The sequence below is a fragment of the Colias croceus genome, chromosome 19, assembly GCF_905220415.1.
Source record: "Colias croceus chromosome 19, ilColCroc2.1".
Classification (NCBI taxonomy): Eukaryota; Metazoa; Arthropoda; class Insecta; order Lepidoptera; family Pieridae; genus Colias; species Colias croceus.
In genome coordinates, this window is record NC_059555.1 from 5,080,624 (window position 1) to 5,096,351 (window position 15,728).

The following is a 15,728-nucleotide window of genomic DNA, read 5'->3' on the forward strand; positions in this document are numbered from 1 at the left end:
TATACTAAAATGACTTTTTTTTAAACGTTGCTAGCTCCCGTACTATAATATATTTCAGTACAATAAACTACTAAAGTTGTCAATTAGACAAGTTAAAGAATTCGGCTTGGATTTTCCTGTATAAATGTTATTCCATTTCGTTATTTTAAATTAATTAAACCATAATATCTATTAGGTACTAACTACGAATGTACTCATTTGGATGAAAAACGTTATTTCCATTATCCTGACAAAATGTATCGTATAGGTAGATATAATTGGATAATATTAAAAAAAATTTCATAAGGAAATGTGAAACTTTCAAAATCAATGTCACTGTTTCTTTAAAAATATGCAACCGGATAGATTATGTTTAATAGGTACAGTGCCACAAACTTAACTGACCCGGGGGCCTTAGACAAACGTACGTAACGCCATGGAATAGAAACTGCTAACGCTAATTATTGACATAAGCTCATGACATTTTGGTAATGGTTCGATCACACTACCAACGACGCAGACGACCACGACCAAAGTTCCAATCTTGCCGAAATTTGTTCAAAATCAATATTAAAATCTCCCGTCATTCTGGTACTCAGGAATAAAAAAATTCGAGGTCAATTAATAAAAAGAAATAGGGTTTTTTGTGATTTTCGCCGAGACGGTAAGTTTATCATACAATCACCTGAACCAAAATTGTATATAATCTAATTATCTATAAAAAAGGTTAAATACATTTTTTTCTAGGAGCCACCGTTTCTATGAAAAACCTGTTTGTTTATCCATTGATCTCAAAATTTTTTTTTCCAAACACCAATACGACAGAAAATTCTTAAATTTCATTTTTAATTGTGTTTTGCACAATTTTATTTAATTGCGACTGGATGAAAATTTTGTTCGTGGTCGTCGTTGTCGTTGGTAGGGTGACCGAATCCTTATGCAAAACATCATACGCTTATGTCAATTTCTATCGATAGCGTATTCTATTCCTTGGCGTTTTGCCGTTTGGCTAAGGCCCCCGGTGACGGTGTCACTGATGTCGATTTTAGTGCCGCTAAATAGTATTTCCGCGGATGCAAGGGTAAAAATAATGTCAATACCAATAAGTAACATTTTTATTTATACACAAAATATTTCGTATGAAAAGTCTGTGAAAATGTGACATTTCAAACAGGCGGCACGTAGTTCCAGTTTTTGCCACCGGGTCAGTTAAGTTTGTGGCACTGTACCTACCTATTTGTTTTAAATTTTCAATTTATTTGCCATACGAAAAGAGCAAAGATAACATTTTATGTGGGTATAAAATAATATAAGGATATCTGTGTAGCTAATCCTAATATTAAAATATAGGTATTATAATATCATAGAGTTCCATCTGTAGCTGGTTGTTATACTAAAACTTATTGTTGATTGCTCATAAACAAAACATGAGTGTAGGTAGTTAAAAAAACACATCAACTTATACCTAGTTATTTTTATACAAACTATTGTAATCTCACTAAAATTCATGTTTCAATAAAAACTCTTGAAAATTGAACAAAAAACGTTATGACAATGCTAACTAAGCTTTTGTTAAAATAGTTATGGTTAGGTTTTTTACGTATTTTTTGTACTTTTAATTCACAATCCGTATACAGATTAAAAATTAAAAAGCTGCTGACAGATTAACGGAAAAAAAACGCTACGTGATTATCTTAATACGGATAACAAGGCATAAGTATATAATCTTAGCACGTCTTTGTCTACACAGATTTAACAATAGAAGTGAGATGTCTTTTCGACCAGAATTAATTTTTTGGAAGCGTGCCAAAGTTTCTCATAATACAAATCGATGCTGTTTATAAAAATGTAGTTGGCCTCTATTTCGGTCTCAAGTGAATATTTTCCTTAAATAAGACAAAATGATCAAGTTTTTTTTCAAGTCACTTTGATGATAACTAAATTAGAAAACGAAAATAACTACACTTTAAAAATACCTACAATAGGTATAATTAAAATACGATAATATATTTTAGTCGAAAGGAAATACTAACGATCAAGGGTTTGTCCCGAAAAATTAATTGTGTATCGTATCCATAAAAATACCTACGCTGAAATGCAGAACTTATTTTATTTTCCCTTTATTTATTTACTTGTATATCTAAAAATCTATTAAAAAGCATACACAATTTAAATATCCTTATTTGAAAATGCTTTTAAAATAATATTACTGAAGTATAGAAGGAATCTTCATTTTCCGTTTCTTTGTTTTGCCAAAAGTGGTGCAATTCTGCGGGTTTTTAATTTATTTTCCATGTTCGATTTAGTTTTTTTGGTTTTGTGTTAATTAAAATACATGACACCATATTGTGGTTTTGTGCTTAGTGCAATAGGTACTTTTTTCATTATTTAGCCCGTATCCTTGGCAATTGCTAAAGTGGCTAATTTGCAAATACTCTTAGATTCAGAGAGCTGAGAGACAATCTTTATTTTTTAACATTGTCGTTCATCAGTGGTAATATTATAATAATTTTTGATAAGTAGGTAGTTAGAGAAACATGTAGGTATATAACAGGTAGGTACCTACGTGGTAAGTAGTTTAAAATTTTAAAACAAAATTGTTTGCATTTGGATGAATAAAGACGTTCTTACCTATTGAATACAATTAATATTAATACAGATATTCGCATACTAATTAATAAAGGTACGTTTCTAAGTATTTATAAGGTAGGTAGAGATCTACGTATTAATCAAAAATAAATATTTTATTTTTATGAGATCAAGAATTCTACAATACTATTAACGACTTATATCCGGGACAGTTATGTTAAGTAACTTTAATAACCATAAAGCTCTTACTAAAACAGTATCTACCTATAGTATTATATTATCTGTGCTTAAACTAAGGGATTACGATAGGTATATGTAACTTTGTACGAGTGTATCTACCTATTGATACAAGATTTAAATAAGCTGCTTTAAATTAGAAAAGAACCTAGTTCCTTACAGTTAGACTTCTATGAAATTTTGTTAGCGAATGATATTTCTGCTTTTTATAACGGTTAAAATTTCATAAGTAGGTATACAAATATATTTTTAAAGGTAATATCGTCAAGGGTTATGTTCTCAGTTAAAATATGAGCAAAGAGGTGATACGCTGATTTTGAACACATTTCAAATGGTGCGTAACCAATCGAGCAGTTTCGGAGGAATAACGACGACCTTCATAAATTTAACTAATAAATGTCAGATGTTTAAAAAATTAAAAAGAATAACATAACCTCACGTTATTTGGGTTAGGATTTACTGTGCGAACTGTTGTGATACGGAGCGTAAATATAAAAAAGAAGAGTAATATTGAATAAAAGTTTTTCACTAACTATACCTATATATAATTAATTATACCTATGTAATATATCTTTGGATAATATAGGTAAGTAAATATAAAGTAATATAAAATTCTATATCTAAAAAAAAGCTTTGATAAGATTTTTATATTATCATGCACTCACTTTGCAATAAATTGTTTCAATAGGTAATGTTTTAAATTTATTTTGAACGTTATGCACTAATTGATTGTCTTTATCAATATTATTAATAACGTTGTAATATCTAATAAATAGAGTTCTCTGAATATATTCAGAACTCTATGTTATTTTTCATAGTGTCAGATCAACAAAAGCGGGTGCTGTTTATTTGTTATTTATATTGAAGCATTTTCTTTATTTATAGAGCTATAGGTAACTATGTATCAAAATAAAATTAGGTATAATAGATATTATATATATAAAAAAAATATTATAACTTTTATGATCGTGTGAATCTCCTTAATAGTGAGACTCCTCAAATATTTTATTAGGTACCTACCTATGTAATTTGCAAGGCAGTTTATAATTTTAATATAAGTACTTAACCTATAAAAAATAATCAGTCTTGACTCTAACGACAAGCTAACTACTTAATAATAATCAGTAGTCTTCTCGTAGGTAGTTTGGTATTAAAATATTCAGGGTTTAGTATATTGTTTCTTTAATTATATTTTTTAATAATTAAAGTAAAGAAATTTTAATGAGATTACAATTTAGAATTCTGTGAACTCTCCTGAAATGGGCCGCCTGTAAAATACCTACATCATTTTAAAATCTATGATTAATTTTGCAAAATTCCAAGAGGCTTTCCCCAATATTTCATATCTTCACAACCAATCTACTTTCGACTTCAAAATTTTCAAAAAATTTATTTACACTTTTTTGCAAAAAAAAGCTACTATCGATAATACAATAAAACATTGAGAACCTTGAATTTTGATATTGATTGAATGGATGATATCGACTTGTATGGATTAAAAGCTATAAGTGAATACATCGCAGTATACCCATACATTTCCTACATACATGATGCGTGGTAACCAGTAATAGCTTACGTTAATAAAACTTTATTCAACTATGCTTTATCGATCGTAAAACTCAATCCTATTACGTTCAGCCATTCTGCTACCAACTTTACGATTGCTAGCTTTACTTTACGTAAAATAGTTAGACATTGAATGTTTCGTTATTTAATACTTGGACCTTTATCAACCCTAGACCCGTTCTTTGGGTAATCGTTAAAATATCCCATTTATATATGCATACGCAATTCTATGTAACTGAATTATTTAGGATTAGCCTTCCTTGATAAATGGGCTATCTAACACCGAAAGAATTTTTCAAATCGGACCAGTATAGTTCCTGAGATTAGCGCGTTCAAACAAACAAACAAACTCTTCAGCTCTATAATATTAGTTAGTATAGATTTGGTCTATCAAGTAGGTATCTGTATTGAGGGAGGAAATAAATAAGTCTTATTATATTCTCATTATTAAAATCTTTGTTAACAAAAATGTACATAAGAATTAAGAACCAATGTTTAGATCTCTTGATAATATACCTACCTTGAATTCTTAATAATTAGAATATCTTATCGTAATGCGTAAAGGGAAAAGTGGTAGCAGCTAAATAAGTCCACCAAGTTAAATAAATTCATAATTTTATTGAGTTTGTTACAGTAAATTATAATCACAAAAACATTTTAGTCTTATTTGCATCACGGTGTACATTAAAAACCCTTTTAATGTAATGTTTCCAAAATAAAAGTAAACTGTTGTGAATGTTAATATTTATTTTTATTTGTTTTATAAATTTATTAAATTTTAACAACAATTTATCGGACTGTCTTATAAAATGTTGATGACTCTATAATTTTATTAATATGGCAGCAATGGGAAAATGAGTTAATGGAAATATGGATATTATAAACGTATAGGATAAATTAAGAAAATAGGAGTTAGGCTAGAACCTAATTACTCTACCTAATATAGCCTATAGGTAAATTACAGATTCCTGAAAGTTTTTTTTTAATACAGTTATTAGTTCCTAAATTATGTCACTATGTGTACGTATAATATTTCTACCTATATAGACTTGATGGTAATTAAAATTAGTTATTACAAATTTTGTAAGCTTTTGATAAAATTAGAATTATACAAACATAACATAATATACAGGTAAATAGTGTAGTCAGTAGTGGATATAAATTGAACTTAGTTTATAGTCATGCTAGCATCGTAATAAAACTGGTAATTTATACAAAATTTCGCGTGTCATTACGTAATAATTCAATTCACACCTGCATTGTGTCATTCCTTAGTATTAGTTACTTTAAAATTATTAAATAGGACCTTAACGTGCCCTTGCAATTTTAACTTTACAAAGATATATTTCATCCGGTGTTGTTTACATTTTTATGCGAAACGTTATCACAGGATATTAATTATTAATTGGAAATTTATTCGATCGCTTTCTATATGTTTATTTAATTGGCAAGTAATTAAAAGTTTTTAATTTATTTGTTAAATGTTAAATGTGGGTCGCGAAGTTGTTCGCCTTATTATTAATACCTGTAATTCTTTCCTAATAATTAATACATGTTACAGTGTAGGAACTTATTATAAATACATATATACCTACACATACAGGGTTACTTGTAAAACACCGGCAACCTAGCAGGACAAGATAGCTAACATCATAAGCAACAACTTTTGTTCTACGACTTTTGATAATTTGTTAGATTTTATTTTCATACAAAAATAAATATTCATTTAATTTTCCGTTTGAATATTATAAACTCTACGCCTCCCAAAAATTACGTAAACAAGAAGCGAACGAGAGGGGGAAGAAGGCGTCGCGTCGTCCATCCGATAATGAATAGAACATAGACAAATGAACATAGACAAATATTAGGAGAGTACAATAAAAGTTTAAAAAATCATTTAAAAATAATTAATTGCGTTATGCCAAAAGTCGTAGAACAAATGTTGTTACTTACGATGTTAGCTATCTTGTCCTGCTTGTTTTTAAATTCGCATTTAATCGAAGACTTATAGTGTAATACAAAGATAATGTTAAAATTATTGTCTCTATCTTTAATGAAGCTATCATGTCTGAACCTGAATTTATACTCTGAATATATCAAGTAGGTAGGTGAAATAGGTGAGGTGATAGATTTAAAAAACATTTTTCAATAATTCGCTCATTAGTACAAAGATGTACTTACCTAGAACTTAGTGATTAGTAGAGTGAGCTCTACATAACCATCTCTGGTTATGTAGAGCTTTATCATTTTGCTCAAAATTGCAAGGCTTTTCTTAAAAATGTCGTTTACATCTTTTATTTAAGTATACACAATTTTTTTCATCAAACCCTATAAATTCCCTCAACAGTTTTTAATCATCCATTGCAGCCTATAGTTATAATAATTATATTCCTTCTCTAGGAAGAGGCGAAGCAGGCGGCGCGATGGCGTGCGCCGGCTGCGAGAAGCCGATCCTGGACAAGTTCCTCCTCCACGTGCTGGAGCGCGCGTGGCACGCCGCGTGCGTGCGATGCGCGGACTGCCGCGCGCCGCTCGCGGACAAATGCTACTCTAGGGATAACAAACTGTTCTGTAGGAATGATTTTTTCAGGTGAGTCTAATGATTTGTCTATGTTTTAAAATGTCTATGGGTCTGTGCGATGGAATGTTTAGAATTGGAGGACAAATTTAAAGGATTTTAAAAAGTTAAACCCTACATTTGTAATATCATGGGGTAATGCAAGATATGATCTCGGCAAGAAGCATGGTATATTTTTGAATTTATATACTTCAAGACCCCGGAACATTTAAATTACTTATTATATAAGAGGAAAAGTGAACTTATTGATTAATATAAGAAGTTTTACTGTTTTTTATAGAATTTTTCATTATAAAAAAAATGCTACTCTAGAGGCAATAAACTCTTCTGCAGGAATGATTTTGTCAGTTGAGCGTGGGGCTATGGTGTTGAGTCTGTGCAATGGAATCTTTAGATTGTGGGTACCTACCTATTGGTGATTAGAGAAATAAATTTTCTCCTTATACTGGCGTTATGGCTTGGATACATTAACTATTTAGACTTTTGATCACTGTGAAATATCTAAATTAAATCGTTTATCACTTAAATAAATATAAAGTGAGTTGGTTAACTCATGAGTTAAACAAACATTTATTTTATGTTTCTAGTTACATACGTTTAACGGACAGATTTATAGCTTCCAGGGATATCAGAAATTAGTACTTGCAAGACATTATAATAATAGTCTTACTTTACAAGAAATAGCATGTAATTATAAAACACGCATCCACCAAGATCATCGTTGTATATCGATATAATCGCGATAATATGACAGAATTCACAAGAGTTTCATATAAAAACTACATACTGAATCGGAAGTTATTTGTTATTTTAATTCAGCTTTATGTTAGATCGCTTGTAAATGATAAATGATGTTTAGCCGACATTATCGTTAGGCGCATTCTCACATTGATGAACAAACCATAAAAACCTTAGTTGCGGAGATATTACCGTTTCTTATTGTTTTCGTTATTAATGCGAATTAGTTAGCCCACTTGCGATGTACTTAAACTGTGTGATGGCTGAGGTATACAGTGTGTACATTTATTATTAAATATAAATACCTAACATACTAGATAAAACTAGTTTTTATTGCATAAACACAATAAGGTACCAACAATTAAGAAATATGTAAGGTAGAGCTCTCTACCTTACATACCTATTTTTTAATCGAATACCTTATGTTTAAAAAATACAAGAATATAGAAATTACCTATTCACAATAAACACATAAGAATAATTTAGTCAAAGTTTGTATGTAAACAGAATAAAACTTTTTAGGTACATTATAAATCTTATAATTCAAAGAAAAAGTATAGGTAACCGTTTGCAGGTGTAAACAAACTCTCATTTTTCTTATAACTTTCCTTTTTCTGTAAAATTATTTGATTGTTTATTTAATCCAAATTTAATCATATGGCGCCCAATTGTCAAAAATTGCCCGTATTTACCGGCGCAGCGGAAAGCGCTTCACTTACGACTTCCGCTGTCTTGATGGATTCATTTATTTTTTAGTGGTTTTTACGTTGACAACAATTTTAAAGGGAAATAAAATCTTGAGTTTCAAAACAAAGTAATCAATGTAATAGTTTATTTGTTTACAGGACAGTATTTTTTTATTATTACCTATTAAAATGATTGATTTTGCATATATATTGTGTAGGTACACCATTTTTTTTGTTGGTATGATTATAGCGTGAGAATCAAATTTATTTAAACCTGCTTCTTGTAAATTCATACTTAAAGCTGAGTTTATTATAAGGCTGCTATAACTTAGGGCGTATTCAGAAAGAAAGCTTGAAACTTATAAGCGCTTATAAGCGCTTATCAGCGCTTATCGGCGCTGGTAACCCGCGCAGGAAAATATATGAACATGCGCCGATAAGCGCTGATCGGCGCCGACAAGTTCCAACAAGTTTCAACAAACTTGTCGGCGCCGATCAGCGCTTATCGGCGCATGTTCATATATTTTCCAACGCGGGTTACCAGCGCTGATAAGCGCCGATAAGCGCTTATAAGCGCTTATAAGTTTCAAGCTTTCTTTCTGAATACGCCCTTAGGCATTTCAGATTACTTCTAAAAGTATTATAATTCTAGTTATTCATTAAATTGTATAACTTACAAGTACCAAACGCACTGACATTTAACGCATATGGAGTTACAATCCGCACCTTGGCCAATTTGTTACGTGATGAGTTCATTCAGTGACATTTCAACTTCCTAAACCTAAGTGACGTCATTTCCGCTCCTTGACACTCCGCCATTATTGTGTTAGTTTAAATTGTTTGGCCGAGTTACATTTAACTTTTATAAATGCACAGGTGCAACCTTTTGATAATTTGAATAAAATATTATATGAAAATATATTTATACTGTGATATTAGGCAGTTTATAGATAACTTATTATGTATAACTTTCGACTCACTCTAAAACACTTGAATTTGATTATAGATGCATACCTATCGTTTATTAAAAAAAACATTAAATCATTATTGAGAAGTTAAATATAAAATAAAGAATCTTCCAAAGAAAAAATTAATTCCCATAAAAAATAACAATAAAAACCAGTAAAAAATAATAAACTGCCATAACGGTTTATACTTTATAGTATAAAAAATACATACCTAATAGATTTTTGTCCATTTAAAATATCATAAATTATGAAGACAATAAAAACATATTTTTTCTAGAAACAAAAGAAAATTCCAAAGTTGAATTCAAATTAAATTCGAACATTTTTCAAAATTGGCAGCAACGTGTGGATAACATGGCGGACTGCCAACGTACCACAGAGTTTATGTTTTATTCATGCGACCTCCATCGTTTATGCAAATTGCCTGGTAATAATTCAAAGTGATGATAAAATAATAAAAACAGTGAATTTCAGACTTGTCCGATGTTATACTGTCTCTAATTTTCATAGCTTTAGATCTACATTACTAAATATATTCGTAATGTGTTTTACAACCCGTTAATGCACACTTAATTAATTATAATTCGTTATTTATCACAGCTGTAAACAAAACGAGGCTATACAATATACATCGTTTGGGATTTTACATTCGAGAAATTCTCTAATTGCTAAATAAAATTATCTTGTAGTTCGCTATTGAAGTTCTCTAGTGTAAAATGATTTGTTTTCATACACAACAATGCTGTGTTCATAGAGTCATGGAATTCAAGAAGTAAACAAACATTTTTATAGTACATATTATTATTTCTTACTATGACGACCAATTATTATAAATTATTATTTACTATTACACGATTTAAAAAGGCAAAAAAATTTACTATAACAAATACGTATAGATAATAAATGCTGTCCAGGAAGTATATTGACGTGGTTAATGGTAACAATTTTTCATAGCTTTCCATTCGCGAACGCTTACAAGAAATAGCACTCCGACTTGTTTAATTAACACTGTATTACAGTAAATGCTGTCTAAATATAAATCGCGTGTTATACGATACGTGTCCGTCAACAATTTGTGATACATTGGCGGAATAGTTTCTTTGATATTGACCTAAAATCAGCCATCGCACGATCGACCACCGTTATCACATAATTTCATATTTTATAGCCAAAAGTTATTTATTGTATCGACATTCATCTGGCTACTTTATTACTTCCGGGTTTCAGCTTAGTGCGCATTTTAAAAGAGATTGTGTAGAACAAATTTTATGTGGAGCGTGTTGAAGAAAAATTAGGTAGCTGTATTCAATTAAATATTGAAATTATATAAAATTTACAATTAATTTTTTAGGTGATACATGGTAGAGTTCTTAAAGTTGTTCGAAAGAGTACCTATTGGCTATTCCCAAACTCACCGAATCATATGATAGTTCAAATATATAAATAATTCATGTTGGTCCTATAAATAATATTAAATACATAGTTAGGTCACATTCTAGTGTTTTCCAGTTCTTATTGAACATGTTCATCATAAGTAAATTAATAATTTAAATTACCTGCAAAATTTCTTAATAATAGGTAGGCATAATTTATAGTAGGTACCTGGCAATCATGTTCGTCAATTAAATTATAATAAAGTAGAACCATAAACGCTGCCGATTAACGACATTGCATGGATCTATATTATTTTATCTCAAGTCTTAGACCGTAAAATACCTACGTCCTACATAGAGCTAATACTAAGCATCGGAATTTTCGCAACTATGAAAGCATGCAATAGCGTAGAGCGAAGACAACGGTTAACTGTACTAAATAACATGCAGTTTTACAACTTTTATGGTTCTTCCGACATAGATTTATAGGGTAAGGACATATTAAACTGGTAACCGTAGCTCTGGTTATAACTTTGATAAGTAATAAAGTAATAAAAGCCTACACGAGCCGTATACACACGGCGACACAACGGCCCTGACTCAGTTTGCACTCAGCCTTACATTCAAATTTGATACAAACTTGGATTTTAAATTATCATCGGTCATTACAAGCTAACGATTTTGAATATCGATTTATTGATATTCTAAATATCGATGTCGAAGTATCTGGGAAGCGATGTCTAAATTATGTTTATGACTCATATTTTATTCGGCGGACGTCGTGTTCGGCAATTTATGCTATTTTTAATCCAGATATTGTTATTTATGATTGGATATGAGAAATCAACAGGTCGTCAGTGATACTGCGGTTTTTATAGATCTTAGTTTAGTTTATAATTTCGAAATTCAACCCAAATACAACTTTTTTGTATTTTTATAGACGAATAACTATTCCATTTCTTTTTTAAATGGATGATGTGCTGAATTGTAGAATAGAATTAGATTTTTTCTGGCTCTATATTATTTAAACTGAATGTATAATAGGTTATATAATTCATATAATTTCCAGAGAAATATCAATGCCATAAGTAGGTACTTACCTACTGTTTTGTGAAAGAATTTGCATATTAATTACTTCTTAATCTTTTACGTTTGTTAAATAACAATTGATATTTGTAAGTAATTAATTTTGTATTTAAAGTCTTCGTACTTTATAAACTTACCCACTGAAATAAATAATTCACCAAGATAGTTAATAAAGTTTTCAAACTTGTTTAATTTAAATTTATTTGTTATTGTTGTAATATGTTGTATAATAATTATTATCTTCATTACCTCTCTTAAATTCCTACACCAATAAGTTCCTGCTATAAAATTATAAATTCTAACTAATGTGGCATAGGTACCTAAAGAAGTTTTATGATCAAACTTCATAAATATCTAACCTGAAAAGTATTTGCGTGTAAATAAATAAATCACTATAAAAATACAGATGGCAGAAGTCAATGTATGTGATCTGTATCATCATATAAAAAATACATATTTTCAAACAGTACATAGATACTTTGCAAATAATATGTATACTCGATTTTGTTAAGATATTACGTGTGCCTCTTATAAATACTCAATATAAAACATTATTAAACGATACTTTCAATCTTGTTCCCAGGCGATATGGTACAAAATGCAGCGGCTGCGGCCACGGGATCTCACCATCGGACCTGGTCAGGAAAGCGCGGGAAAAAGTCTTCCACCTCAACTGCTTTACCTGCCTCGTCTGCAGAAAGCAGCTGTCAACTGGTGAAGAACTATACGTCTTGGATGACAACAAATTCATATGTAAAGAGGATTACCTTGCTGGAAAGGCACCGACACATTGTAAGTAGCTATTTTTACTATTTCGCGAAGTCTTCTTGGTACTTTATATGTTTTGGAATTAATAAGTATTTGTTAAACCAATCGAGAAAATACACGTCTTTGCCAACGAGTTGTAAGTAGTTCCTAATTGATTTTCTTCTGTGGTGCCGCGCTGCGAATCAGTTAAGAAGTAATAAAGTGAATTTAGAATTTAGTTGACGTTCATAGATGTGATAATTTTATTATGAACATACCTATGGACAGTTTGGAGTTGACGTTCATGGATGTGGTAATTGTATTATGGACATACATATAGAGTAGTTAGAGCTAAAGCTACAAGAGCTGACTATGGTTGTTGTTATGACCTTTTACGAGTAATGGTGGCAATTAGTAAAGTTGTCTTGCGACAATAATTTTAGTCAAATTAAATGTAACTTTAACGTAATTGTAAACAATTCATGTCATAACAAAATTGCTTCCATTTGTACATTCAATATTTGCAGCGAGTATGATTAAAAGCTTGTTCCAAGACCAAACATTACGCCGCAGTAGCACGTACGCAATTGGACGTTGTCACATAAAAAATTAAATAAATGAGGTCCGCTATTGTCCCATTAAGGTATTCGCTGCTAGCCAATCGATGCTGAATAATTACTTTTCTATCATCGTCATCGATTTTTAAACGTGATACGTGACATGTGATTGCGTTCACCGATCGAAAAACATTTATTGTTAAGAACGTATCACGACAGCAATAAAAACGGGGGACCCACTTTGAAATCGAATTTTTCGATCAATACGAACCGTAACTGAAGTGAAGAAAAAAGACTGTAAAAAGTCGAAGGCGTTGGACAAAAAGCCAACCGCATTACACATTAGCCACGTCTCTACGCGGTAGTGGCATAGACAACTTTTTACTTTTTTATTTTACCGCTTTCTTGACGTGAGATGGAAAAAACCATAGACAAGGGTTAGGTACAGATGTAGAAGAAAATTGAAATATGCATATGAGACGTATAAATATTGTGATGTCTTCATAGAGAATAGGTTTATGAATCCGTCTAACATTTTTATTGCTCTGGAATATTTAATTGAGATTGTAATTTGAACATGGTATCCATTTATATCAATACACTGAATCCGGATCGACTGGTTTTAGAAGGTTGATTAGTATACGTAGGTATATATACTACGGCTGTATTAATGAATTCAGTTTGTGCTACTGGATCATCTTTGAATTATTATGTTTCGAGTTTGATGTAGAGGGTTTATTTCGCTTATCAATTATTAAATTTTCATTGAATCGTATTTATCTTGGTAGCAAGACGCTTTATTATAGCGATGATTTAAAATATATAACAATCTGAAGTTTTATAAACATTGAAATGTTTTAATATTGCTCGAAAAGATTTTATTGCAACTTGAATTGCAGCCTTTCACTCTCAACAAAATTCACAAAAACGCATTTCTTATAATTAAATTTATTTTAACGTCTGGAACGATTGGTTTTATTTTAGAGTCTATAGATTTTGGAATCAGTTTGTTCAGTGAATCCGCAACATGTGTACGCCCGCGGCGTCGCTTGTTTGTTCGATGTAATTGTGTTTAGATATTGTTAGCTAGACTGGATATATATAAACAGGGGGAAATGCTGTTGATGTAAAGTTTTTTTCATAACTCTATCATTTCTCTAATCTTTGAATTTGACATTCACCATAGAAGTTAATAAAAATATGAAGTCTATAGAGACGTCAAATAAAATCGTATAATTGATTGAATTGAACATGAAATTTCTTCCATTAGGTTTATCTTTTCTATGAGAATGTCAAGAGGGCTGTGGGCCAGGATAGATAATATCCCCCTCTTCTGAGCTTATACAGATAATATATGATAGCAAATACAAAATCGTTTCCACTGGTCTGGGCCTCATGAGATTAGGGAACCCTAACGTGAGGGTTAAGAGGCTTATGTAGAAATTATGGTAGGTTTTTAAGGATATAAATTTGAAAGCAACACTCGCTATTATTTTGCAAATTTAAAATTATTCAATTAGGGGTAGACCGTAGACACTAGACATGATACCTACTTAATTAATTGGTTATGTAGCTGTTTTTGTTTTGTATTTTTACCTGCTTAAAATCATATGTAGTTACAAATTTCTGGTTAAAATTATAAATAGAAAATTGAGATATATTTCAAGATAGAGAGCTTTTAAAATTAACTCTATTTAGTTGGTAATAAATGGAATATGAAAAAAATCATAATTCATAAGCGGTAGAAAAGTACCAGGCTAACATGACCAAGAAGCGTCAGAGCGTGCCCATTTCAAACAAAAACACATCCGCTCCCTCGTATCGGTTGCAGTACAAATAGCCGGGAGCCTGGAGATTGTTTGTGAAGGGGGTTCGACCCCATTGAGGGATAAGAATGAAAACGTAAGCAGTTATGATATTAATGTTTTGTTATGCTAATTTCTTCTATTATTTTCATGGTAATTTAAAAAAAAATGCACCGTTCGGTAGGAGATGTGATAAGTACCGGCGACTTTATATAATTTCAGTATTTGGATCAATTAATATGACATTGTGAATTGATCATGTACATTAGAAATCTACTGGTCTGGTTCCGAATATGAAGGAAAAAATATTGTCATAGGAAAGGGCTTTTTTTCAAAAGGTGGTTAAGTTATTTTTTTTTGGATTTCAATCATTTTGTTTTATCATTACATGTTCCAATACTCCAATTACCATTAGCACATTAAAAAAAGTGTGCAAAAATGGCGGTTAATTCCCGCGCGTGCATGTGACGTTTCGACGTTATCGTGCGCGGCTGGACGGACTCCCTTGCTGTAGAGTGTAGCTGGTACAGATTGTGGCCTTAGCGTGTGCAGACCAGAGAAAATTTAATACCACATCAAATACACTCTTCTCGTTTATTGGATATGATTAAGTTACTTAGATGATTTGCGTTTTAGAAAAATGAAGGATGTAGAGTAGACGACACATATTAAACTGTCGAAGTTTTGAATGCTATAATTGTAAAATGTATACCTGATCGAACTGTTTATAACAGATGATTCGTTATGACGGACATTAATTTAAGTATTATAACTTGACTTTAGACAAGACAAAAACAATATATAAGTAAAAGTATTCAC

The 15,728-nt window shown here is 30.8% G+C and overlaps 1 protein-coding gene across 1 annotated transcript in view; it reads left to right on the plus strand.

The window, feature by feature from the left end:
* Positions 1 to 15,728, plus strand: part of LOC123700498 (LIM/homeobox protein Lhx5) — a 51,623-nt gene that overhangs the window by 2,750 nt on the left and 33,145 nt on the right. The window contains exons 2-3 of the mRNA XM_045647733.1: positions 6,772 to 6,961; positions 12,384 to 12,592. Of these exons, the coding sequence (XP_045503689.1) occupies positions 6,772 to 6,961; positions 12,384 to 12,592 (399 nt within the window). The remainder of the gene's footprint in view (positions 1 to 6,771; positions 6,962 to 12,383; positions 12,593 to 15,728) is intronic.